We start from the raw sequence: 27006 nt of genomic DNA, 5'->3' as shown, positions 1-27006 counted from the left end.
GTATGCTAGCTCACACTTGATGAGCCTCATATGAAGGTGGTTTGTTTGTTTGAATAATTTAACTACTGATTACAGTCGTTTATGTACCATGGGCTCATGATTGTGTACATCCTAGACGCATGGTGTTGATGCTCCATGATCGTCTCTGTTTTAAGTGCTTTGCGACCATCTTGTGGCATCTATACAAAATTGCAAACCGCTTTTAGGGCTGTGTCAATTATTTGCGGATTTTTGCTATTTGAAGCACGGCTCTGTCCCTACCCACCGCGAATATGAGAGTTCACTGTATACTGAAGTAAAATTAGATATCAATATGGGCACAAACTTTGACTTGTATCTTTGCACTAATCTCTTCTTTTTGGAAAAGTGCAACAGAAATAAATTGTCTTGTTAGGATAAACAATGCAGAAACGTGCAACAGTAACTTGAACAGTATGAATTACTATGTTTTGTTTTGTTTTTCATGCTGCACTGATATTCCCGGTCAGACTGTGGGTTTGTAGCACTACCCGAAGCATGTTAGCATTGACAACATATTCGTATGCCACTACGGAAACTAGTTCATTGCGTGCTGTTTGGCACCATTGTAATCCGACGACCTCCTGTAATTAAAAATAAATAAATAAATAAATAAAAACAAGGCGGCACGGTGGCCGACTGGTTAGAGCATCAGCCTCACAAATCTGAGGACTGGGGTTCAATCCCCGGCCCCGCCTGTGTGGAGTTTGCATGTTCTCCCCATGCCTGCGTGGGTTTTCTCCGGGCACTCCGGTTTCCTCCCACATCCCAAAAACATGCATTAATTGGAGACTCTAAATTGCCCGTAAGTGTGACTGTGAGTGCGAATGGTTGTTTGTTTGTATGTGCCCTGCGATTGGCTGGCAACCAGTTCAGGGCTCCAGCACGCCCGCGACCCTACTGAGGAGAAGCGGCTCAGAAAATGGATGGATGGAAATAAAAACAACTGTCCCTGACCAAATGTTCGATCCCACCCCACCAAAATTTTAATTTTTGAATGAGGTTTACGGGACTTGGAGAATGAAATATGTGTACCAATTACCTTTGCTAATTTAAAAAAAACTGCTGAAGTACAAAGTAAAAAAAAAAAAAAAAAAAAAAAAAAAACAGTGTCGCATGGCCCAAGGAAGAACCCATTAAAATGTACTTTCTTCGTAAATAATTTTTAAGGTATATTGCGGATGATTCATTTTGTATGTATGTGTACTATGTTCTCTTCACAGACAGGAGAATCAGGAAAGGGCAGAGCAGTTAATGGAAGACAAGAAAAAGAAGAAAGACGACAAAAAGAAAAAGGAAACTTCTCAGAAGGTCAAGTGGCATGGTTTTACTTTGCTCATCTTATTGCCTATATTCAGATGTAAATGTATGTGACAAGCATGTTAGTAGATGATGTTATGGTTTGGATCATTAATTATATATATAATTATATAATATAAAAAGGGCCAGGTTTTTTTTTTAAATGAAGAAATGAGATCAAGATAATTGTTTTCTAAACATTTTCCACCATTAACGTGACCTATAATCTGTACAACTCAGTTGGGGGAAAAAAATGAATTTGTTTAGAGAGGGAAAGTAAAAATAAACAACAGAGATAATGGGGTTGCAGAAGTGTGCAAACCTTATAACTGGAGATGTGGCTGTTTTCAGAATTAACCAATCACATTCAAGTTCATGTTAAATGGGAGTCAGCCCACACTTGCCACCATTCAATATGCCTCTGATGAACTCTAAATAAAGTTCAGGTAGGGGCGGCACGGTGGCCGACTGGTTAGAGCGTCAGCCTCACAGTTCTGAGGACCTGGGTTCAATCCCCGGTCCCGCCTGTGTGGCGTTTGCATGTTCTCCCCGTGCCTGCGTGGGTTTTCTCCGGGCACTCTGGTTTCCTCGCACATCCCAAAAACATGCATTAATTGGAGACTCTAAATTGCCCGTAGGTGTGAATGTGAGTGCGAATGGTTGTTTGTTTGTATGTGCCCTGCGATTGGCTGGCAACCAGTTCAGGGTGTACCCCGCCCGATGACAGCTGGGATAGGCTCCAGCACGCCCGCGACCCTAGTGAGGAGAAGCGGCTCAGATGGATGTTCTAGTAGGCTTTTCCAGACATTTTAATAGCCACATCTTGCAGCACAAGCCATGGTCAACAGAAAGCGTTGACAGCACCGAAGGGATCTCATTGTTCAAGCCTTACCTTACAAAGAAAAAATACACTTGAAATCTAAAAAAAACCGCATGTGGTAAAATGTGTTATGGTCCGATGAAACCAAGGTTGAACTTGTTGGCCGTAATTCCAAAAGCTATGTTTGGCACAAAGACAATACTGCTCAACTCCAACTCCTATTGTACAGTGAAGCATGGTGGTGGCAGCATCATGCTTTGGGCTATTTTTCTTCAGATGGAACTGGGGCCTTAGTCAAGGTGGAAAGAATTATCAACAGTTTGAAATAGCAGTCAGTGTTAGCATAAAACATTCAGGCTTCTTCTAGACAGCAAAATGTCAGGAAAAGCCGACTAGAACATATCAATTTTATTTGGGGTTAATCAGAGGCACTATAAGGTGGCAGTTGTACAGTATGCTGATTCCCATTTAACATGAATTTAAATGTGGAAATTCTGAACAGTTACATTCCCAGTTTTAAGAGAGTTGTGCACACTTGTGCAACCACATTATCTCATTTTAAGGTTTACCTTCCCTCTCTAAAACATTTCAGATTTTTTTTTGGTTTTTTTTTTCAATTGAGTTGCACAGGTTATCGGTCACATTAATAATGGAAAAAGTTTTAGAATGATTTACCGTATTTTCCGGACTATAAGTCGCTCCGGAGTAAAAGTCGCACCAGCCAAAAAATCCCTAATAAAGAAGGAAAAAACATATATAAGTCGCATTGGAGTATAAGTCGCATTTTGGGGGGGAAATTTATTTGATAAAATCCAACACCAAGAACAGACATTTCATCTTGAAAGGCAATGTAAAATAAAAATAGAATAGAGAACAACAGGCTGAATAGGTGTACGGTATGCTAACATAACACATTCAGCTAACGTTACATGACACATAAACAACGAACTGAGAACGTGCCTGGTATGTTAACGTAACATATTAACAGTTATGCAGATAACTATAGCATACAGAACATGCTAACAAGTTTTCCAAACCATCAGTGTCACTCCAAATCACTAAATCCAATGAAATCTTCATCCTCGGTGTCACTTCTAAACAACTCCGCCAACTCCGGAGGTAGACGATGGCGCCGCTTCCTCTTCTACGTCGCTTTCGTCAGACTCATTGTCAGTTGCAGGTACAGATACACAGGTCTAGAGCGCCCTCTTGCGGTTGTCAGTGAGAAAATAACGTGAAATTATATAATAATGTGTTAATAATTTCACATATAAATCGCTCTGGAGTATAAGTCGCACCCCCGGCCAAACTATGAAAAAAACTGTGACTTATAGTCCGAAAAATACAGTATATTGATCAAATTTTTTATTTAACACAAAAACTGATATTTTGAACACAGGTCAGTCGACTTTTTACATCCACTGTACACACATTTTTATATTGTCTTTAGTGATCAGTTGGAAAGTTGCACACTTGATTGACATCCAACCAATTTTTTTGCGGGGGCATTTTAGGTCCCAGAGCAGAACGTCAAAGGTAAATATAGCCTTTTTAATGTTTTTTTTTTATTATTTTTTTATATTAAACACTGTCATTGTTGCGTTCCATAATTTTGTTGTAGCGTATATTTCTTGCTGCAAAATATACAGTGGGGGAAAAAAGTATTTGGTCAGCCGCCAATTGTGCAAGTTCTCCCACTTAAAAAGATGAAAGAGGCCTGTAATTTTCATCATAGGTATTCCTCACCTATGAGAGACAAAATGAGAAAAGAAAATCACATTGTCTGATTTTGAAATAATTTATTAGCAAATTATGGTGGAAAATAAGTATTTGGTCAATAACAAAAGTTCATCTCAATACTTTGTTATATACCCTTTGTTGGCAATGACAGAGGTCAAACGTTTTCTCTAAGTCTTCACAAGATTTTCACACACTGTTGCTGGTATTTTGGCCCATTCCTCCATGGAGATCTCTAGAGCAGTGATGTTTTGGGGCTGTCGCTAGGCAACACAGACTTTAACCTCCCTCCAAAGATTTTCTATGGGGTTGAGATCTGGAGACTGGCTAGGTCACTCCAGGATCTTGCAATGCTTCTTACAAAGCTACGCCTTCGTTGCCTGTGCGGTGAGTTCGGGATCATAGTCATGCTGAAATGCTTACCTATTGCAGATTCAGTCTTCCCAGCCTGGTACAGGTCTACAATTTTGTTTCTGGTGTCCTTTAACAGCTCTTTGGTCTTGGCCATAGTGGAGTTTGGAGTGTGACTGTTTGAGGTTATGGACAGGTGTATTTTATAGTGATGATAAGTTTAAACGTGCCATTAATACAGGTAACGAGTGGAGTACAGAGGAGCCTCTTAAAGAAGAAGCTACAGGGCTGTGAGAGCCAGATATCTTGCTTGTTTGTAGGTGACCAAATACTTATTTTCCACCATAATTTGCTTATAAATTCTTTAAAAATCAGACAATGTGGTTTTCTGGATTATTATTTTTTTCTCTTTCTCATTTTGTGTCTCATCAGAATCATCTTTATTTTGCCAAGTATGTATAAAAAAAAACATAAAAAAAACAGGGAATTTGTCTCCGGTAGTTGGAGCCGCTCTAGTACGACAACAGACAGTCAATTGACAGCGAATACTTTTGAGACATAAAGAGAAAAAGAGTCTCTGAGCAATAAAAGGTTGCTAGTAATCTGGTAATGTGGGAATAATTTTATTTTATTTTTGTATTTTTTTTGACAATTGTGCAAAAGGATGCAGAGTCCTCTAGCAATTAGAGCAGTTTGAATGACTAATATAGCAATAGTCCGGTGCAATGACCATTGTGCAAAGGGCGCCGAGACTTCAAGGAATGTATGCATTTTAAAGTGACTTTTAGTGCGATAATCTGGGACAATGTCGATTGTGCAAATGTTGCAGATACTCCTCAGTCAGTGTGCAAGTGGTGCAGATGCTACTCTGCCATGAGTGGCCAGTATTGGTCAACAACAGATATGCAAATAGTGCAGCGTGGCAAGACAACTACAGTGAGTGCACGAGTAATGTATAATTGGCCCGACAGAAATGTGACAACAAACTCAAGACAAAAAATTGTCAGCCTGTTGCAATGAAATTGTAAGTTAGCTGTTTAAGAAGTTGATGGCAAGAGGGAAGAAGCTGTTGGAATGTCTGCTAGTTTTAGTTTGCGTTGTTCGTTAGCGCCTACCTGAGGGAAGGAGCTGGAAGAGCTGGTGACCAGGATGTGGAGGGTTCAAGAGGATTTTGTACGCTCTTGTCTTAGTTCTGGCAGGGTGCAAGTCCTCAAGTGTGGGTAGGGTGGTACCGACAATCTTTTCAGCAGTTTTGATTGTCTGTTGCGGTCGGAGTTTGTCCTTTTTTGTAGCAGCTCCAAACCAGATTGTGATGGAAGAACACAGGACTGGTTCGATGGCCGCTGTGTAGAACTGCCTCAACAGCTCCTTCCTCAGAAGCCGCAGGAAGTACATCCTCTGCTGGGCCTTTTTGAGGATGGAGTTGATCTTTATCGCCCACTTCTTGTCCTGAGAGACTGTAATTCCCAGGAACTTGAAGGTCTCGACAGTTGACACAAGGCAGCTGGACAGCGTGAGAGGCAGCTGTGGCGAAGTATGCCTCCTGAAGTCCACAATCATCTCTACAGTCTTGAGCATGTTCAGCTCCAGGTTGTGTCAGCTGCACCACAGCTCCGGCCGCTCCACTTCCTGTCGATACGCAGACTCGTCACCGTCTTTGATGAGGCCGATGACTGTGGTGTCATCCGCAAACTTCAGGAGTTTGACAGCAGGGAGCGTTGAGGTGTAGTTCGTGTAGAGAAAGAAGAGCAGCGGAGAGAGCACACAACCTTGGGGCGCCTCAGTGCTGATACTGCGTGTGGATGAGGTGGCCTCACCTGCTGTGTCCTGCCCATCAGGAAGCTGTAAATCCACTGGCAGATGGCAGGTGAGATGCTGAGCTGTCGAAGCTTGGAGGAGAGGAGTTCGGGTATGATTGTGTTGAACGCAGAGCTGAAGTCCTCGAACAGGATCCTCGCGTAGGTCCCCTCGCGAGGTGTTCTAGGATGAAGTGGAGTCCCATGTTGACTGCATCATCCGCAGACCTGTTTGCTCGGTAGGCAAACTGCAGGGGGTCCAGCAGGGGACCTGTGACGCTCTTGAGGTGGTCCAGCACGAGGCGTTCAAAGGACCTCATGACCACAGATGTCAAGGCGACAGACCTGTAGTCATTCAGACCCGAGATTGCAGGTTTCTTGAGGACTGTGATGATGGTTGAGCGTTTGAAACAGGATGGTACTTTGCACAGTTCCGGAGATCTATTGAAGATATGTGTGAAGACTGGAGCGAGCTGGTCCGTGCAGACTTTGAGGCAGGATGGGGACACAAGGTCTGGGCCTGCCGCTTTGTTAATCTTTTGTTGTTTGAAGATGCGTCTCACATCCTGTTCGTGGATGGTCAACGCAGAAGTCAGAGGTGTGATTGTGGTCGGTGGTGCGGTTGGGTGGGTGTGGGGTGTGAAAATGTCCTTTTCAAATCTGCAGTAGAACGTGTTCAAGTCGTTGGCTAGTCTACTATTGTTCTCAGCTTGGGGGGATCGTCGTTTGGGGGGTAAGGGGTGGTGGTGGGACACTGAACGGATTTGCGAAAGTTGGTGAAAGAAAGTCCGGGGTAAACTCCTTGATGTTTAGCAAGTCTCCTCTTGTGTAAGTGTGTCGCGTAGTGTTTCCAAAGACGAACGAAAAACACAAAAACATGAACAATACTAGAGAGTGCGTAACCGAGGCGTACACACGGGTAGGCGTCATCTTGGTGTGCATATATATACAGTGGGTACGGAAAGTTTTCAGACCCCTTAAATTTTTAACTCTTTGTTATATTGCAGCCATTTGTTAAAATCATTTAAGTTAATTTTTTTTCTCAAATTAATGTACACACAGCCCCCCGTATTTACAGAAAAATCTTAATTGTTGAAATCAAGGCAAAAAGCTGATTTATGAAAAACTGAAATATCACACAGCCTTTAGTATTCAGACCCTTTGCTGTGACACTCGTATTTAACTTGGGTGCTGTCCATTTCTTCTGATCATCCTTGAGATGGTTCTACATCTTCAATGGAGTCCAGCTGTGTTTGATTATACTGATTGGACTTGATAAGGAAAGCCACACACCTGTCTATATAAGACCTTACAGCTCACAGTGCATGTCAGAGCAAATGAGAATCATGAGGTCAAAGGAACTGCCTGAAGAGCTCAGAGACAGAATTGTGGCAAGGCACAGATCTGGCCAAGGTTACAAAAAAAAATTCTGCTGCCCTTAAGGTTCCTAAGAGCACAGTGGCCGCCATAATCCTGAAATGGAAGACGTTTGGGATGATCAGAACCCTTCCTAGAGCTGGCCAAACGGATCAATCGGGGGAGAAGAGCCTTGGTGAGCGAGGTAAAGAAGAACCCAAAGATCACTGTGGCTGAGCTCCGGAGATGCAGTCAGGAGATGGGAGAAAGTTCTAGAAAGTCAACCATCACTGCAGCCCTCCACCAGTCGGGGCTGTATAGCAGAATGGCCCGACGGAAGCCTCTCCTCAGTGCAAGACACATGAAAGCCCGCATGGAGTTTGCTAAATACACCTGAAGGACTCCAAGATGGTGAGGAATAAGATTCTCTGGTCTGATGAGACAAAGAGAGAAATTGTTGGCCTTAATTCTAAGTGGCATGTGTGGAGAAAAACAGACACTGCTCATCACCTGTCCAATACAGTACCATCAGTGAAGCATGGTGGTGGCAGCATCATGCTGTGGGGGTGTTTTTCAGCTGCAGGGACAGGGAGACTGGTTGCAATCAAAGAAAAGATGAATGCGGCCAAGTACAGGGATATACTGGACGAAAACCTTCTCCAGAGTGCTCACAACCTCAGACTGGGCCGGAGGTTTACCTTCCAACAAGACAATGACCCTAAGCACACAGCTAAAATAATGAAGGAGTGGCTTCAGAACAACTCCATGAATGTTTTTGAATGGCCCAGCCAGAACCCTGACTTAAACCCAATTGAGCATCTCTAGAAAGACCTGAAAATGGCTGCCCACCAACGTTCACCATCCAACCTGACAGAACTGTAAGGATCTGCAAGGAGGAAAGGCAGATGATCCCCAAATCCAGATGTGAAAAACTTGTTGCATCATTCCCAAAAAGACTCATGCCTGTATTAGCTCTTCTCCTAAATACTGAGCAAAGGGTCTGAGTACTTATGGCTGTGTGATATTTCAGTTTTTCTTTAATAAATCTGCAGAAATTTCAACAATTTCGTTTTTTTCTGTCAATATGGGGTGCTGTGTGTACATTAATGTGGACAAAAATGAACTTAAATGATTTTAGCAAATGGCTGCAATACAAAAAAGAGTGAAAGATTTAAGGGGGTCTGAGTACTTTCCGTACCTACTGTGTATACCTCATATGTGAGGTATACATCTATGATGAAAATTACAGGCCTCTCATCTTTTTAAGTGGGAGAACTTGGGCAATTGGTGGTTGACTAAATACTTTTTTGCCCCACTGTACTATTATCTGTGCTACCCATGACAGCTCGGTGATTAGGAAATTATCGATTAAATTTATCTGGCAGGACAATTTTATTTTTTAATTTTGCGGCTGGTTCAAATCGCATCCCCGTTGACGTACTGATGATTCACAACAACATGGCTGCGAAGAGAAGAGTTATTTTACAAAACTACAGTTAAGGCCTTTTCACACTGCACTTAGCAAAGCGTCTGATGCCCTGGACTTTCCCATTCATTGTGTGTGTGTGTGTGCGTGTGTGTGCGCGAGTGTGCGTGCGTGCGCTGAGGAGCCTCTGCATATTTTGAATTGATGCCGAGCGTCGCGTCATTGGATAGAAAAAAATTCTATTCGGGAGGGTTGACACGGTGACATCAATAAGCTTATTCAGTGGGAGTGGGGCTGGAGGACTGATTTCTGAGTGCTATTTTGGCGGACTTGTACTGTAAACAGCAAGGGGGAAATGGAGGAAGACATTATAATTCGGTGTGCCGCTATCCCGAGCTTTGGGCCAGTAGAAAAATTATATACCGAGACATCTCTGCGGGAGGCTTTCAAACTCCATTTCAAAGCTCCTTTTTCAGCGGGGAATACACCTTGAAGCGCTATTCCTGGAACTAGAAAAGTCACGAACAAGTTTAAACTCCTTGAGTTGCTCCCATGAAATTAATATGGGATATTCCCATTCCACTTTTTTTGCTGATGTGTCACCACCTCCTCCTTAAAACAGGCAAATTTGGGGAATTGTTTTCCAACAATTTGGGGAATTGTTTTCCAACAATGAGTTGGAAACCGAGTTGCGGTCCACTCAGCGGGGAACGCCTCCCGACTTCCTTCGAGGTCGTTACTTCACCATTTTCAAATATGGGATGGCCACACCCCCATTGCCGTCATTGTTGCGCTTTTACACAGGGGTGTTTCACATTGAGCAAGTGCAGTATGAAAAGCCCTTTAGTGTTGCCAAGTTAGGATTTGGTAGCTATACTTAAGCCTGTTAATTTTTCATCTAATTACGATCAACTGTTAGGAGATCTAGGTATTTATCCAAACCATAATTCTAAGACAGTATTTCAAAGGCAACTTTTGAGACTTTTGACCCACCCTGTATAAGCAAATTTTCTGATCTAACTGCTATTTTTAAAAAAAAGCGACTCACATGTTTATTTCCCGTTTCCATATGACAAGAAAGGCGTCCAATGGAAGGCTATCAGAGTCAATGGTGCTGAATATTTTCAAAAGCATGACGCCCATTTATACTGCAAAAGGAGTGATTTATCAATGTTGCCACTTTTGACCCCAGGTACTCTTTATTTTTCCAGTGCCAGAATCCCAGCAATCCCAGCAACCCACCACCCCAGCCTCAGTCTCCCCCAGCCCTGGCCCTGTTGCCCCCTCGTCCCCAAGTCCTACTGCCACTGGGCTTTCTGCACCAGTTCCTCCTGGTGGCGGGAACAATGCAAAGCAGCGCACTGCTGTGGCCAACGGACAGCCCTCCTCCCTTTCTGGAAACCAAAGTTCCCAGCAGCAGCGATACATGTCCAGAGAGGTTCCGCCGAGATTCCGTTGCCAGCAGGACCACAAAGTGCTACTGAAGAGGGGGCAGCCTCCACTGTCCTCCATGCTGCTCGGGGGAGGTGGGGCAGATGAGAGCACTGGTGGGGTTGGGGTAGGTAGTGCCTGGGGTGCTACACCACCTCTTTCTTCACAAGAATCAGAAAACTCCAATGCAAACACAGACACAGGTAGGTTAAATAGAAAAGAATAACAATTTGAATATGCAGCCCACTGATGGCCATGGGCCACTAACATGAATTTTGTCCCTTAAAACTTTCTTTAATTACAGTTTTCCTAAACAATATCAATGAAGCCTTTGACATGATGCTTAATCACAACTAAAGTTAAACACTGTGGGAAATGACATTTACTAATACTAACCTCTGCTAAATGCTTGTTGGTACATTTGTCTATTTCATCTAGATTCAAACTTGGGTTCATACTCTACTTCACCACCCAACACATCCTCTTTATGTGTCACTTCTCTGTCGTCGGCTTCATCTTCTACCAATTCAACTTATGCAAATTCCACATGGAGGGCAGGATCTGCCAGCCTGTCTTCCTCTCAGGGTTGTGACAAGATCATTGTGGATGAGACTGATCTGGACAGCTGGCCTAGCATCCTAGGCACAGCCAAATTAAGTTCTGATGGATCTGGAGGAGGGGTGCAGGAGTGCCCTGGTAACAAAATCAGTAGTGCCTCATGCCGTGAGAAAAACCTCCAGCAGAGAGGAGGAACAGTTGAAGGAGGAGGAGCAGGGAAAGTGGACAATCCCTCCCGGCCTTGTTCGTCTCCTCTTTCTGCTTTTTCATCACAAAATGAATGTGTTCAGACAGGTGGTGTCATATGGAGCTCCTCCACTTCCTGTCGGGGGGAGGCAGGATTGGGATCAGCAGCATTTTATAATTCCAAAGTCTCCCACCAGCTTCCTGGACCTCAAGAGAGTCCTGCAGATGGCAACGCTAGTCTCCCTGGTGCCATTTTAAACCCCAATGTGAATCCGTCTGCCTGGCCAGCCCTAGTGCAGGAGAAGACATCGACTTCAACTAATTCTCTACATTTGTCCTCACTTCGTGTCAGCACCACTTCTCTCACTCATGAGCACACTGAGATGGCTGAATTAAACACGAGTACAGAACAACATCCCTTGGGAAACCCAGCGAGAGATCTGGGTTCAGGTGAAGGAGCACAGGGAGTGGGACCAGGACCAGGACCAAATCAAGAAGATGGTGACAAGAGAGAAACTGAGTCTGACACCGAACGAAAAGGGACTGTGAATAAATCTAGTCCTTTGTCTTCCTCTTCTGCTGTCTCTTCGTCTTGGAAATCCTTGACTGCAGTGCCCTCTGCTCCCGCAACAGGTGCTTCACAGGAAGATCAATGGGGAGGAGGGAAGACTGGCGCCCATGGACAGGAAGGGACTCTGCGGGGCTTTGGTAACCAGGGTGACAATACAGGGTGGGGAAGAGGAATGGATGATGCTGGTGGAAATATCCAAAAGGATTCTCAGGGAGTGTGGAAAGACAGGAGCTCAGAAGTAGAGTGTGGAGACACAGACAAAAGTGTAAGTTCAAGTAACTCAGCTTTAGAAAGTCTAACAGGAGGGTGTGGGAGCAACAACAGTAGGGGTGGAGCCTGTCAAGATGGCAGTGGAAGTGCTTTGGCAGACTCTGGGCCACCAAAGTTTGCAAATTTGGAAAATGCCTGGGACAATCAGAAAGGGATAGAAAGTGGATATGTGGCAGAACAACAAGGCCAAGGCACTGGAGTTAAAGGACCAGACTCCTCAAGTGGAGGTAGAACAGAAAATGGTGGAGAAGGGAGTGGTCATGGGCAAAAAAGCGATGGAGCCCAGGTTGTACCCTCGCTCTCCAACCAGACCTCCAGTGCTGAAGTGGCCTTACTTGGCATGCTCAATCGATCTGACTTAGATCCCAGGGTTCTTTCCAACACGGGTTGGGGGCAGACCCAGATTCGTCAGAATGTGGCCTGGGATCTGAACACCACCAAACGAGTAGGAAACAGAAATGAAAAAGTTTCATCATCTTCCACATTCTCATCAGGAATAATGAACACTAGTAGTCGCAGTTCTGGGTACCTCTCTAATTCAAGGGTAAATACTAATGACGAGTGTGCCAGCAGACACGCTGACAGCATGAAATCTGGCTCTACTTCAGTGAATGACTCATGGGATGGCGGTGCTTCACATGTTACTTGTGATTCTCACATGTCTGATGGCATTATACAGAAGCCAAGAATCCCGGATATGGAGTGCAGTCAAGGAAACACAGCTCGAAGTTGGGGTGATCCTCCACCTGACAACCAGGGCAAAGGATGGGCTGAAGAACACCAATGGGGGGACCACAGAGGAGGGAACTGGAGGGACAAAGGAGAACAGAGCAGTGGGTGGCCTGTTGGCCCAGAAGATAAAGGGACAGGTGGCTGGAAGGGAACTGAAAGTGGGAAGGTAGGTGGATGGAGAGACTGGGTCCAGAGAGATTCCAAACCTGGAGGTGGGTGGGGAGATGAGCGTATCAGAGGTGCAAGCAGCTCTGACGAAGGATCCTCTTGGGGTCACCCGGATGAAGATCCATCTCAGCGGAGAGGATGGGGAGGTGGAGATGTGGGTAAGTCCCACCACGACTGGGAGAGATCCAAGCACCACGCAGCAGCACCGACATCCAACAACCAGGTGGCCACAAAGAACACCCCAAATCAGCAGCACCAATCACAGGGACACCCCCCACCAGGAAGAACCCCACAAGGAGTTTGGGACAGCCGGCCGAATGCTGTAAGTGGGAGTCCACCATCCAAGAATCAGAACCAAAGTTCGGGCTTGATATCTGGCCCAATTCCCCAAATTTCTGGGGATGACTCTGTGGAACCGAGTGGGTGGGATGAGCACTTACCTCAGTCCATCAGTCGCAAAATGGAAATTGACGATGGGACTTCAGCCTGGGGGGATCCCACCAACTACAATGGCAAAAATGTGAACTTGTGGGACAAAAATAGAGCTCCATCTAGCGAAAGCCACAGTCAGCAGGCCCCAGCACTGTCAATGCAGCAGCCGAGACGACAACAGGGCTTGCAACACAGGGATGCTAACTCTGGAAATGCAGCAGTTGGTAAGCATCATTTTTGCTACTGCAGATTTGTGTTTCACCTGTTGTTTTGTGTATTGTAATATTTGACTCGCTAATCACTGTAAATTTAAATGTTCATTTTCATAAATCTGTAGGTCCAGGTATGTGGGGAGGGGTTACACAATCTGTTGACAATGGGTCAGGAGCTTGGAACCAGACTTCAGATGTGGCATCAGGATGGGGTGACTCAGATGATCCTAAAATATCTGGGTGGGGCAGCCTGTCACCCAAGCCTAGTAAAAGTAAGTGAAAGATGATTCATTAATGGTTACTTTTAGACTTTACACCGATTTTATCAGGCTGATCGGTATCGGCCGATATTTAGCATTTTAGGCTGGTCGGCTGACCGGCTTAAATGTCATAATTCGCCGATCTGATCAATGATGTCATTTACTCCGCGTTGCCATCGTGCAAAGTATATTGGAATCCAAAAGCTAGTTTCTTTTTAGCCTTGTCACGTGTCTTTTGACATAGTATTGGAAATATCTGACGGCTAATAAAGTTATTGAAAAAAAAAAAAAAAAAAAAAAAAACACGTCGGCGGTGTGGAACAGACAACACATCTGAGACAGCCAACACGTAATGCCCGGATCAGACTACAAGACAAAATTGCTCTTTCACGATTGCACTGTCAGACTACTGCAAAAAAATATTGTATTCCGATACCACCGCATCCCGGTTTTTACCATCATTGGGCTTTATCTTGTCAACTCAAATGCGACCGGATACACTCGTTACCGTGGCGACGACGAGTGGATCACGCCGACTGTATTCTAAGGACAAAATGGGGAAAAACGTGTGTTTGTGGTCCCCGGTGCTCAGGACGGGAAAGGACAATCGTTTAAGACTTTTAATACGATACGGCTCGCAAGCAGGCAACAAAACGTTATGTAGCCTAGCAAGCTAGTGGTAGCACAAACGGTTGTACGTCAACATGCCGCCGTTCTGTCGAATCATGCTCTAAAGTTTCGGTGTGAGTGAAGTAATTTAATTAAAACTAATTTAATTACAGTAAGTTAGCACCCATTATTTCTGTCATGATGTAATGTTGGTTTGACCTGACTGATTAGAATACACGATCTGACTAGAGCAGTGATTTCCAACCTTTATGGAGCCAAGGCACATATTTTACAATTGAAAAATCTCACAGCACACCAACAAACAAAAATGTCACAAAACGTGGATACATTAATTACTGTATTTACTTCCTGCCATCTAATAGAAGACCATTAATTTCTTCTGTCTGTCACTATGCCTCACTGGCATAAATAGAGGAACAAAGATACATTATTTATTATAAATATTTTTTTTTGCACAATTAAGTACACAAGTATATACAGTAAATGAACAGATCATTTAAATAGACACATTCCTCCATCTTGTGATCGGTTATCGTTTTTTTAAACTCGGTGATCGGCCCCAAATATCCTGATCGTGTAAAGCCTAGTTACTTTTCAATCTTTGATTGAAAAACAGTATATAGCTTAGCACATTTAGTTTATAAAATGTTTTTTTACGCATTTTTTACAAATCGAAAGCTTCTGAGGCCTTTTTTTGATAACCCTTATATAATATACACAATTTTACACACCTGCTTTGGTGATGTATGTTACGGGCACTGCTAATATTTGACTTCTGCTCCTTAGTAGATCCCTCCATAACATTCATGGTAATGTCATTCTTTGCCCTTTAATTATGATAGGAATGTGCCATACAATAGGCCCAGACAATTTACAGTGTTTTAAGGTTTGTTATACACAGGAGCATGGTAACTGTTAGTTTTGTTTTACCGAAGGTACCAAGTCAATGGACACTTGGGGAGCAAAGGGAGAGGGCTCAGTAGCAGCCTCCCGTCATCCCAGCTGGGAAGAGGAAGATGATAGTGTGGTAGGGATCTGGAATAGCACCGGCTCCCAAGGAAGTAATTCCTCATTTAACTCTGGAGGCTGGAATCATGGAGGAAGGAGAGGCAACGTGAAGGCTAGTAAAATTAGAGCTTGCAAGTAGATGGCTTCTCCTAATATTACAAATTGAGCAGATATTGATGTATTGACTATCACGTTGCATTACATGGCTGACAATAATGTTTGAATTTCTTCCCAAAGGGTGGCAGTGGAGACAGCTGGCTAAATCCAATGTCACGCCAGTTTTCAAACATGGGTCCTCTGGTAATGTTTTCATCCTAAATAATAAATATTTTTTTCTTGATGTTTTCATAATGCAACTGGAAAAAAAACCTCACAAAAAGTGACAAATGTGTCATTGAAGCATTAACAATACCCCCACCCTAATTTTATGAGTGTGTCCCTATGTAAAGTAGCTTTCATAGTTGTTGCATTCCTTATTCTAAGGGTGAGGACCCCAGCATAGATAAGAAGATGGAAGGGGACAAAAGAGGGATGGTTGACTACAATGGGGACATGCGGAGAGGAGGAAGAGGTGGAGGAGGTTACCGCATGTCTAATTCTAAAGACATGGGTTCTGTTGACATGACCACCTACAGTGAAAAAGTATGAACACCTGTTTGATAGACCAATATTCATGTCAGGTCAGCAGGGTTGACCTGTCTTTTACTGTTGAACTTGTGGTTTGACATAATTATTATTTGAATCGGTAGACTTTGGGTGTAAAAACCACAATAATGAGATGAAAGCATCACCTCTTAATCTATGGTTTTCATTACACTCTTCCCACAGATGGGTAGCCATGGCATGTATGTTGGCAGTGGTGGAGGGATGCAACAGCCCCGAGGGATACACCAACCTAGCTTGCATTCTATGAATCCCTCTCAGGGGCTTCGTGCTCAAGTGCCTCATCCATTCCTGTCTGCTCAGGTCCTGCATGTCTGATCTTGTTAGTTATTAGTTATTCTTGCGTGATTGGCATACTATTGGCCACTGCATAGACATTTGAAGGCAGCGAGTGAGAGTAACAGCGGAAAGGAAGCAGAGAGGAGTGGATAAATTTTGCTGTGACAAGTTTCATATTTAAAAAAATTAGGAAACCACTAGGCTATTATCAGTTTATTGGATATGAATTTGTGTCTGAAAAACATAAAAAAAAAAAAAAAATTTTAAGTCTTCTTAATACTGACGATTACACATTGTGTAATGGAGTCCCACCATTGATTATCGTTTTTGTTGTCACCTGTGTTTCAATTCAGTTTCAAAAAGAAGCTTTGTGATTTCTCCAAGTCTCTTTTCGCCTCTCCTGTGATATACAGGTCCCGGGTCCTATGCTGAAGCAGATGCTGTCTCCTGGTGGCAGTGTGGTCGGAGGAGTAGGAGGTGTTAGTTCTGTTGGTGGGGCTGGGGGTGTTGGTGGAGGAGTGTTCCCTCCTCAAATTTCCCCACAACAATTAGCCGTGCTTAGCAACCCCCATGTGCAGCAGTTCCATCTGGTACATGACTACATTTTAAATTTAATTTGGAATTTTAATTTTGCCTTATTGTGTCCCACCAAGGGAAGAATGATTCTCTTTATTTTCATCTAAGAATTTATTATTTCTCCCACCCCAAGTTAGAAGCCTCAATTGTGATTGAGGTTTATTACATTGCGTAAACATAGTTTTCATTGTGTTGTGGATAAGTGCCTCTTTAAAATTAAATATTATATCCATTTTGAGGGTGATTAAAAAAAAGTTAATAAAATCTGTACGTTGTGCGCACAAAAAGTAAAAAGTTGATTGTACCCGTTAGCAATGTAAAATTTCAGAAATACGTACCGTGCTGTGAAAAAGTATTGGCCCCCTTCTCAAGTTCTTATATTTTTCCATAATTTCCCCCACTTTGTTTAAGATCATCAAACAAATGTAAATATCAGACAAAGATAACCCAAGTAAACACAAAATGCTTTTTTTAAATGGTGATTTTATATATTAAGCGGGGAAAAAACTGCTACCTTGCCCTCTGTGATAAAGTAATGCCCCCCCCCCCCCCCCCCCCCCTCCCCCCCACACACACAAATATTTTTAAATCATGTCTTAACTGTGGCTAATCACTTTTTTGGGTTAATTTTCAATGTATACATCCAAGCCTGATTACCTCCAGACCTGTTCAATCTTGAAGTCACTTAAATAGAACCTGTTTGACAAAATGAAGTCGGCCAAAAGATCTCAAAAAGCTGCAACATAAGGCCACGAGCAAAATAAATTCAAGAAAAGATGAGAAATAAAGTAATTGATATCTATCAGTCTGGAAAGGGGTTACAAAGCCATTTTCAAAGCTTTAGGATTCCAGCAAACCACAGTGAGAGCCATTATCCTCAAATGGAGAAAACATTGAAGCGTGGGGAGGTTCTCTTCCAGGACTGGCCTGCCTACAAAAATGACCCCAAGAGCACAGTGATGACTCATCCAGGAGGTCACAAAGGAACCCAGTATAACATTTAAAGAACTGCATGCCTCCCTTGCCTCAGTTAAGGTCAGTGTTTATGATTCAGCAATAAGGAAAAGACTGGGCAAAAATTGCATCCATGGCAGAGTTCCAAGGCGAAAACTGCTGCTTACCAAAAAGAATTTAAAAGGTCATCTTAATATCTGAGTGATTCACAAGATTTATGGGAAAATAGTTTAAGGAATGACTAGATGAAAGCTGAACTTTTTGTAAGATGTAAAATCTCTACATCTGATGTAAATGTAACGCATTATTTCAGAAAAAGAACATGATACCAACAGTTTAATATGGTGGTGGTAGTGTAGCTCCTTCAGGACCTGGACGACTTGCTCTGATTGATGGAGCTATGAATTCTGCTATTTACGAGAAAGTCCATTGTAGAAAATATAATACTTAATTTCAGTCGTTTCAGCTGAAGGTGGCTCAAACAGTTATAGGTTTAGGGGGCCATTACTTTTTCACACAGAGCCAGGGGGGCTTTGAATATATTTTTTTTCCTTTCATAAATATAATCACCACTTAAAAACTGCATTTTATGTTTACTTGGGTTATCTTTGTCTGATGTTTACAGATCATCTTAAATCACGTGTCAAACTCAAGGCCCGGGGGCCAGATCCAGCCCGCCACATGATTTTATGTGGCCCACGAAGGCAAATCACGTCAACTTCCATGATTCTTGTTACAATCTGTACCAAGATTTCAAATTGTCATATTTCGTAAATAACATTGAGATATTGCAAGCATTTTTGTGTTACCAAATATGAAAAACAGTTCAAAAACCCATTACCCTTGAGTTCTGATTCCAAAACTAATTTATACATTTCGGGTGTAATAATATGATGAGGTGATTCGGCTGTTAGGCTGTTACAGCTGAACAGGACAAAAAAAATGATGAGGTGATTAAAGATTTTTAAGGTTTCACAGTCATAACAGCCCTCTGAGGGAAACCGTAACTACTGTGGCTTGCGACAAAAATGAGTTTGACACCCCTGTCTTAAATATTAATGTGGGGAAACTATGCAAAAAATAAGAGTGTGAGAAGAGGGCCAATACATTTTTACCGCACTGTAGATCCCTACCTACCTACCTATCTACTTAATGTGTGCCCCAGCATCATTATTCCTGCCAGTTTCTTGACCACCATCTCACTTTATCTGCCTGCAAACCCACAGGCTTGTCAACTCTTGCTACAACAACAGCAACAGCAGCAGCAACAGCTTCTGCAAAACCAGCGAAAGTTCCCTCAGCCACAGCCACTCAGACAGCAGCCAGATCCACAGCAGGTTAGCATTATACTGTACATTTACCACTGAAACTGCAGCAACAATGTCCTCATCTCAATACAGTTTTGTTACATTTTAATTCATTAGCAGAGCATTAACTATTACTATCCATATTATAAATGATCTTTTTTAATTCAGCATTTATTCTGATAGTGATTGATTTTGCCTGATTCTCAGCTGGCAAGGATTGTGGCAGTTCTCCAGCAACAACGACTTAATCATGGTGGAGCAGCAGCAGGGAGCTTGAAATTATCCCCCTCTCACCTTGGAGGAAGTCTGTCTAAACAGCACATACTTGACTCTTATCCACCTCCTGGAGTGGGAGGGCCCGTATCAGACCCGCATTCCAAAATGCAAGGGATGTACTCTGGTGAGTGCAACAGGCAAAATATTTGTTGTTGTATTTAATTTAGTAGATGTAGTATTAGGTGCCACAGTGGATGAGTGGTGCACATCTACATCATATTTCTGAGGTTGGGAGTTCTAATCCAGGCTCCGCCCTCCGTGTGTGGAGTTTGCATGTTCTTCGTGTGATTGTGTGGGAGCACGACTCCCATGAGGATAACCGGTAGAAGAAGGCTGGATGGATGGATGTACGTAGTAGTAGTATTTAATTTGGTTGGTTGAGATGTATGTATTAAATGTGCAGTGTTTTTAAGGAAGTGTAGAAACTTTGTCAACATATTTTTTCCCAGCACAAAACATATATACATACATACAATAAGCTTTACAATTACTAGGTAATGTCTTGAGCTTTACTGTAACATTGCAGACATGCACCTGTTTAGTATTGAATATAATAGGATAATGAACTTGGATCAATGTGACTGTTAGACAATGACCATACTCTTGTTGTAGACCTTTTGTGTGGTAAACATGCTTCTATAGTTATCCTGGATAGTACTAGAGTTTGGCCTGAACATGTTTAAGTTCTCCATTTTGTCAGGTTTTGCCCCTGGTAGTAACCTCTCGGGACTGGAACTTGGCACTCCCATAATGGGGGGGGTGAAGGACATAGGAGGACAGCAGTCACGCTTCAAATGGATGATGGAGGGACATTCCCCAGCTCCATCTCCCCCTGACTCAATCCTTCTCAAGAATGGTAGGTCAGCAGATGGTTTGTCACCGAATTTTTACCACCTTCCAAACCTCAATCTGGTCTTAAGTCACCCTCATTGACAGTATATTTTAATGAACCATATTGAATGGAAAATGTTTAAAATCAAAATCATATCAAACCACAGTCTTAGGCTGTATTTCTTTCTTGCATACCATTCCTAATGCCCATTAACTAGTGCGTTAAAAGTGAGTGGAGGCTCACCTTATTTTCAGTATGAGATTCTGAGTTGTGACAGTACAGGTATTCTCTCTCAAGGCTCCACAGAAAACTGGCAGCGTACCCCTGGGAGTAAAATGGTGAACAAGCTTTCTACTTCTGGTTGGCCTCCAGGTAATTTTTTAGGGTACTTATTGCTATACAGAAAAGTAAAACAAGAATGAAAACAGTAGTGATTTGAGTTAAGGGCTTCTATACACTGTACATGACCCACTCACACACACACACACACACACACACACACACAAAGGTACAGCTTCACCACTGAATAAACCATTATGCTGTTTTTCATAGTACTGTCTACATATGGAAAGGTTTGATACAGATTGAATGAGTGGCAATAGCAATTAATATATTATGTTTATGTTCTATGATGATAGAATTTCAGCCTGGTGTGCCCTGGAACGGAATACAGAATAGCGGAGACCCCGAATCGGACCCCTACATGACCCCCAGTAGTGTTCTTGGCTCCCCAGGACCCCCAACTCTCAATGATTCTGACCATCAGTTATTGCGAGACAACGTCGGTATGCTGAGTAATTATTATCGTAAAGCTAATTAGTTCATATATATATATATATATATATATATAGCACCCCATATTGACTGAGAGAAACTGAATTGTTGAAATTTTTGCAGATTAAAAAAGAAAAACTGAAATATCACACAGCCATAAGTACCCTTTGCTGTGACACACACATATTTAACTCTGGTCCTCTCCATTTATTCTGATCATCCTTGAGATGGTTCTATGCCGGTCCGACCTGGAAGGCCCAAATGTATTGTGAGGGTCTGCTGGGAATGTCTGGCAGAATCCCCAGTCAGGAGGCGTTTAAACTCCCACTTCTGGCAGAACTTCACCCATATCCCGGGGGAGGCAGGGGACATTGAATCCGAGTGGATCATGTTCCGCACCTCCATTGCTGAGTTGATGTGGCCGTAAGGTGGTCGGTGCCTGTCGTGGCGGCAACCCCCAAACCCGTTGGTTGACACCAGCGGTAAGGGATGCCGTCAAGCTGAAGAAGGAGTCCTATTGGGCCTTTTTGGATTGTGGGACTCCCAAGGCACCTGATGGGTACGGCTGGCCAAGCAGAATGCAGCTTTGGTGGTCGCTGTGGCAAAAACTCGGACGTCGGAGTCTGGGTTCTCTGAGGCGAGCTCTCTTGTCTCTGGGGGAGAGGTCACCGAGGTGGTTATAAACCTTCTCGGTGACAAGGCCCCAGGGGTGGATGAGATTCGCCCGGAGTTCCTAAAGGCTCTGGATGTTGTGGGGCTGTCCTGGTTGACACGCCTATGCAACATCGCATGGACATCAGGGACAGTGCCTCTGGATTGGCAGACTGGGGTGGTGGTCCCCCTTTTTAATATGGGCGACCGAAGGGTGTGTTCCAACTACTGGGGGATCACACTCCTCGGCCTCCCTGGTAAGGTCTATTCAGGAGTGCTGGAAAGGAGAGTCCGTCGGGAAGTCGCATCTATGATTCAGGAGGAGCAGTGTAGTTTTCGTCTTCCCCTTGAAACAGGGTCTTTGAGGGTGCATGGGAGTTCACCCAACCAATCTACATGTGTTTTGTGGACTTGGAGAAAGTGCTCGACCATGTCTCTCGGGGAGTCCTGTGGGGGTGCTTTGGGAGTAAGGGGTTCCGAACCCGTACGACCAGTGTCAGACTTTGGTCCACATTGCTGGCAGTCTGATTCGTTTCCAGTCAGTGTTAGACTCCGCCAAGGCTGCCCTTTGCCACCGATTCTGTTCATAACTTTTATGGACAGAATTTCTAGGCGCAGCCAAGGCATAGAGGGGGTCCGGTTTGGTGACCTCAGTATTCCATCTCTGAGTTTTGCAGATGTTGTTCTGTTGGCTTCATCAAGCCGTGATCTCCAACTCTCACCAAAGCGGTTCGCAGCCGAGCGTGAATCAGTTGGTATACAGATCTTCCTTCCTTTCTGCTTGAAATTACAGCCGAACAGGACAACAACAACAAAAAAAGAGAGAATCAGCACCTTCAAATCGGAGACCATGGTCCTCAGTTGGAAAAGGGTGGCGTGCCCTCTCCAGGTCGGAGATGAGATCCTGCACCAAGAGGAAGAGTTCATGTATCTCAGGGTCTTGTTCACGAGTGAGCAAAGAATGGAATGGGAGGTCATCAGGTGGATCGGTGCAGCGTCTGCAGTGATGCGGACTTTGTATCAGTCCGTTGTGGTGAAGTAGCAGCTAAGCCAAAAGGCAAAGCTCTCAATTTACTGGTAAATCTATGTTCTTACCCTCAAATATGGTCACGAGCTGTGGGTCATGACCGAAAGAACAAGATTCTGGATACAAGCGGCCAAAATGAGTTTCCTCCGCAGGGTGTCCGGGCTGTCCCTTAGAGATACGGTGAGAAGGTCGGTCATCCGGTAGGGGCTCAAGAGTCTCTGTTCCTCCGCATTGAGAGGAGCCAGATGAAGTGGATTAAATAAGCAATAAGCATAAATATTATTCATGAGGGCGGCACGGTGGCCGACTGGTTAGAGCGTCAGCCTCACAGTTCTGAGGAGCGGGGTTCAATCCCTGTCCCCGCCTGTGTGGAGTTTGCATGTTCTCCCCGTGCCTGCGTGGGTTTTCTCCGGGCACTCCGGTTTCCTCCCACATCCCAAAAACATGCATTAATTGGAGACTCTAAATTGCCCGTAGGCATGACTGTGAGTGCGAATGGTTGCTTGTTTCTATGTGCCCTGCGATTGGCTGGCAACCAGTTCAGGGTGTACCCCGCCTCCTGCCCGATGACAGCTGGGATAGGCTCCAGCACGCCCGCGACCCGAGTGAGGAGAAGCGGCTCAGAAAATGGATGGATGGATGGATTATTCATGAGGCAGTATGTTCTTAATTTTGGTTTCATACCAAACTACCTGATTTTCATAGTTTGTGCTTGAGGAAACGTTTATTCTACTTTTCAATGATAAGAAATAAAATGAGAATTATTCATTAAAAAAAAGTTTAACAGTGGCCCAGATATCTCTGCTACGCTCTGTAATGAGCTCAATTATAATTCACCCTGTCAGTAGGAATATACATCTAGACAGTCAAACAAGTGTCTGGCTGAATCATGACTGTCACACATAATGCACCTAACCCTAAATAGTCTTGCAATGTTTAACAGGGCCAAATCCTGCCCTCAACACCTCACTGCCTTCACATGGTGCCTGGCCCTACAGTGCCTCAGATAGCCCACTCAGCAAAGCACACGGTACAGGTAAATCCTTGTGTCCTTCCTAATATTGGGTCAGAAACGTTGTTTTTGCCAATAAATTGCTTCCACTGTACTTTATTGGTGTTTTAAGTGATGCACTAAATATCCCAAACAAGTAAGATGTACTTAATACTCTTTACCCCCATTACTGAGTTGTCAAAACTTAATTTCTCCCATTTATTTCCCACCAATCAATTTCCTCTTCAGCAAAGTACTCAGACTACAAGTCCAGTTGGCCCCCTGAGCCCATCGGACAAAGTAAGTCATGGAAGGCCAATCGCAACGGCTCACAGCTGCCACGCCCCCCTCCTGGTTTAACAAGTCAGAAACAGGGCACACCCTCTCCATGGGGAGGTGTAGGCCCACGGGTAGCCCGGGGCTGGGGAGCGAGTGGTATTAAACAAGACTCAAGATTTGGGCCAGGTACTGAAATTTTACTCAGACCTGGAAGCTAATATAAATGCTTTCTTCAACTATGTCATGTCCATTGAATGTCATTTGTCCTTTTTGTAGGCCCAGCTTGGACTGATGGTGCGGCATCGAGAGGCAGTTCCTGGTTGCTGTTGAGCAACCTGACACCGCAAGTAAGGAGGGACAAAAAAAGAGACAATTTAATACAAACAACTAATTTTCTGTTTGACAAGAGCGCTGAATGATGATGAATGATAAATTAATACTCATTGAGTCAAAACATTTTAAACCTCAGTCATTCATCTGGATTCTCAAGCAAGACAAAACAGCACAATGATGGCTAAGCTTCCTTTAATTGGGTTGTGAAGTTGGACAAACCATTTAACCATTTATGGTTTTCACAATTTATATTTCCATGTCACCATCCAGGGAAAAACATACTATTATGATTATGATAACCTCTGTGCTCATATTCCTATTGCTACACTGCTGGATCATGCTTACAGACCCATATTCTTCTTTCCCTATAGATTGATGGCTCCACACTAAAAACGATCTGCATGCAGCATGGTCCCCTGTTGACCTTTCACCTTGGCCTTACCCAGGGCAGCGCTCTTATTCGCTACAGCAGCCGTCTTGAGGCAGCCAAGGCCCAGGGTGCACTGCACATGTAGGTTTATCTATAACAGCAATAATACATCCCCTCTTTCCAAAAATAATTCTCTCTAGAACATATAACAAAATGAAATACATATGTGGTAATATACACTTATCTGGAATTTGCTGGTTGCAATATGTTCTTAAGCCAACATTGCAGAATGCGAAAAAAAATCCCTTTAAAAGCATTACTGTGGTAAACAGTAATGTGTATAATGGGGCATAAAATGCTTTGTCATTCAGAACATGATTCTGGTGGTGAAACATCTCACAACTCCATTCTTTATAGGTGTGTACTGGGCAACACCACAATCCTGGCAGAGTTCCTGAGTGAGGAAGAAGTTGATCACTATTTTACACATTGCCAGGCTGCAAGTGCTGATGGGACTAGCATAGGAGGGTCAGCAGCTGCTGGTATGCAGGGTTCACCTGGAACAGGCACTGCAGTGACCCAAAGTGGGGCTAGCTCTCCAAGAAGTGAGGGGGCAGTAACGATCACCACCTCAGGTGGACATGGAAATGGCGGTGGAGTGGTAAGTGGTTCCGTAGGTCCGAGTGGTGTAATGTCCCCCGGCTCTGGTTGGCAGGGTCTAGATGGTACAGGTAGCTGTTCAGAAACCTCCTCAGTCCATGGACCCGGGCTGGGTGTTTTTTCCCAGTGGAGCACCAATGGAGCAGGAGGGGTGGGAAGTGTTGGGGGAGCAGAATCTGGCAGGTCTGGACTATGGGGTGGCATGGCTGCAGTATACCATGGCAGCAGTCTGTGGGGGGCACCACAGATGGAGGAGAGGCATCAAATGGACAGTCCTGCTGCTTTGTTGCCAGGTGATTTGCTGAGCGGTGGAGCTGATTCGGTCTGAGGGGCCTTCTCCTTTTGTAGATTTAGACACACTGATACTGCATACACTGGGATACAATATGTATTTACTATAGCACATCACCACATTTACAGATATGCATATATTAATGTTCCACACGTGCATACACATATACATTGTTTGCATATCAAATGTGCTCACGCATACAAAAGAAATGTGAGACAAGCTTACACACATTCTTGCGGCCAGATTTAAGCTATTATATAAATAAACGCAGGGACTGTTAGTTGTATACAGCCTTTTTTTCCACAGATGAAGATTTCAACTGTTTAGACTTGAAAACTGAATAAGAATGGTAAGTCAATTGGTCTGAAAGACTAGACTGTATTGTGCTTAGTAAATGGAAGACTTTTGAACAGATTTACATTCATATACTAAATTCAGATGCACCTTTTAAAAGAAGGGCACTGTAAACAGCATTACCTTCATTGTATAAGAAAACTTAAAAACTACCACATGTGGGAAGTGCAGTTTGTATTCACGCATCTGGAAAAACAACATTAATCCAAACACATGCATTCAGCTCTGATTAGCAGAACTGCATCTTACTGTGTATGTCAAGTTTGTTTATATTTTTCCAGTTTATATGTAAGGCTTTATTTTTTTGAATTGTGAAAATAATGAAAAATGTCATTTTGTTTTCAAGATGCTGACCTCCTACTGTTTTACTTTGGCACTCTTATCTTTATTTGTTTGTTACTGTTGCAGTGATAAATGTTAAATTGAGGCGTTGTTGCATTTCTCCATGTGTGGATACAGTATCATTCACAGTGGACATAGTATGAGTGGGACTGAGACCAAATCAGTGGATTAAACAACCACTGTTGGTGTGTGTGTGCGTGCGTGCGTGCGTGTGCGTGCGCGTGTTACTGCCTGTCAAGAAATTCAGGCAAGGCTGCTTACTATACAGAAGGTCTATACAAATTGTTTTGTGTGTTCATTGTACTGCTGACTGTGTTAAGAATATTGGCACTAATGCTTTTTCTCTTATTAGAAGTTGTTTGTTTTTAGTGGAGTTACATTTTTTTATTGTCCAAACTGCAATAATTGCAATAAAAAAAATAATTAAAAAAAACATTTTCATGGCACAAACAGCTCAAGGTATGTGCGTTGGAAAAAATGGAAATGCCAAATCTTATCAAACTGGGTGGGTTGGGTTGTTTACAAATGCAGAAAGAGTTACCATATGTTTTTAATGTTCTGATGTGTATTTGGTTTAAATTAAGACAGGCTTTCACACTCCTGTTCAGTGTTTTTGTTTTGAGATTTTACAAAGGAAAACATATTTAAAGTAAGGAGAACAATATTAATAAAGTATTGGCTTGTTTTAAATGTGCATTGTAGTCACTTTTGGGATTCAATTCTTGTCTTTGAACTTCTAATGAGCTGTGAGAATCATTATAAAACCTGCCCTTCAAGTGGGTTCA

At 43.4% G+C, this 27006-nt stretch overlaps 1 protein-coding gene across 5 annotated transcripts in view; it reads left to right on the top strand.

Moving 5' to 3' along the window:
- LOC133465625 (trinucleotide repeat-containing gene 6B protein-like) overlaps window positions 1-26915 on the top strand; it is a 28774-nt gene extending 1859 nt beyond the window's left edge. Inside the window, exons 2-21 of one of the 5 annotated variants that reach the window (XM_061748620.1) lie at window positions 1242-1329; window positions 3652-3673; window positions 10015-10437; window positions 10673-13375; window positions 13489-13635; window positions 15189-15373; window positions 15499-15561; window positions 15745-15903; window positions 16090-16227; window positions 16617-16793; window positions 18960-19070; window positions 19248-19440; window positions 20017-20172; window positions 20446-20520; window positions 20787-20933; window positions 23544-23636; window positions 23841-24056; window positions 24147-24217; window positions 24575-24714; window positions 24991-26915. In XM_061748620.1, the coding sequence (XP_061604604.1) occupies window positions 1273-1329; window positions 3652-3673; window positions 10015-10437; window positions 10673-13375; window positions 13489-13635; window positions 15189-15373; window positions 15499-15561; window positions 15745-15903; window positions 16090-16227; window positions 16617-16793; window positions 18960-19070; window positions 19248-19440; window positions 20017-20172; window positions 20446-20520; window positions 20787-20933; window positions 23544-23636; window positions 23841-24056; window positions 24147-24217; window positions 24575-24714; window positions 24991-25561 (5847 nt within the window). In that variant the 5' untranslated portion in view covers window positions 1242-1272 and the 3' untranslated portion in view covers window positions 25562-26915. Of the gene's footprint in view, window positions 1-1241; window positions 1330-3651; window positions 3674-6766; window positions 9915-10014; window positions 10438-10672; window positions 13376-13488; window positions 13636-15188; window positions 15374-15498; window positions 15562-15744; window positions 15904-16089; window positions 16228-16616; window positions 16794-18959; window positions 19071-19247; window positions 19441-20016; window positions 20173-20445; window positions 20521-20786; window positions 20934-22366; window positions 23259-23525; window positions 23637-23840; window positions 24057-24146; window positions 24218-24574; window positions 24715-24990 lie in introns of those variants that run through there. The other 4 variants (XM_061748619.1, XM_061748622.1, XM_061748621.1 and 1 more) reach the window with 4 other exon arrangements.
- Window positions 26916-27006: the final 91 nt, after the last annotated feature.

Source organism: Phyllopteryx taeniolatus, chromosome 16, assembly GCF_024500385.1.
Source record: "Phyllopteryx taeniolatus isolate TA_2022b chromosome 16, UOR_Ptae_1.2, whole genome shotgun sequence".
In the NCBI taxonomy this organism is placed as follows: Eukaryota; Metazoa; Chordata; class Actinopteri; order Syngnathiformes; family Syngnathidae; genus Phyllopteryx; species Phyllopteryx taeniolatus.
Note: the sequence above shows the minus strand (reverse complement) of the source record. Positions and strands in the feature narration are given on the sequence as shown.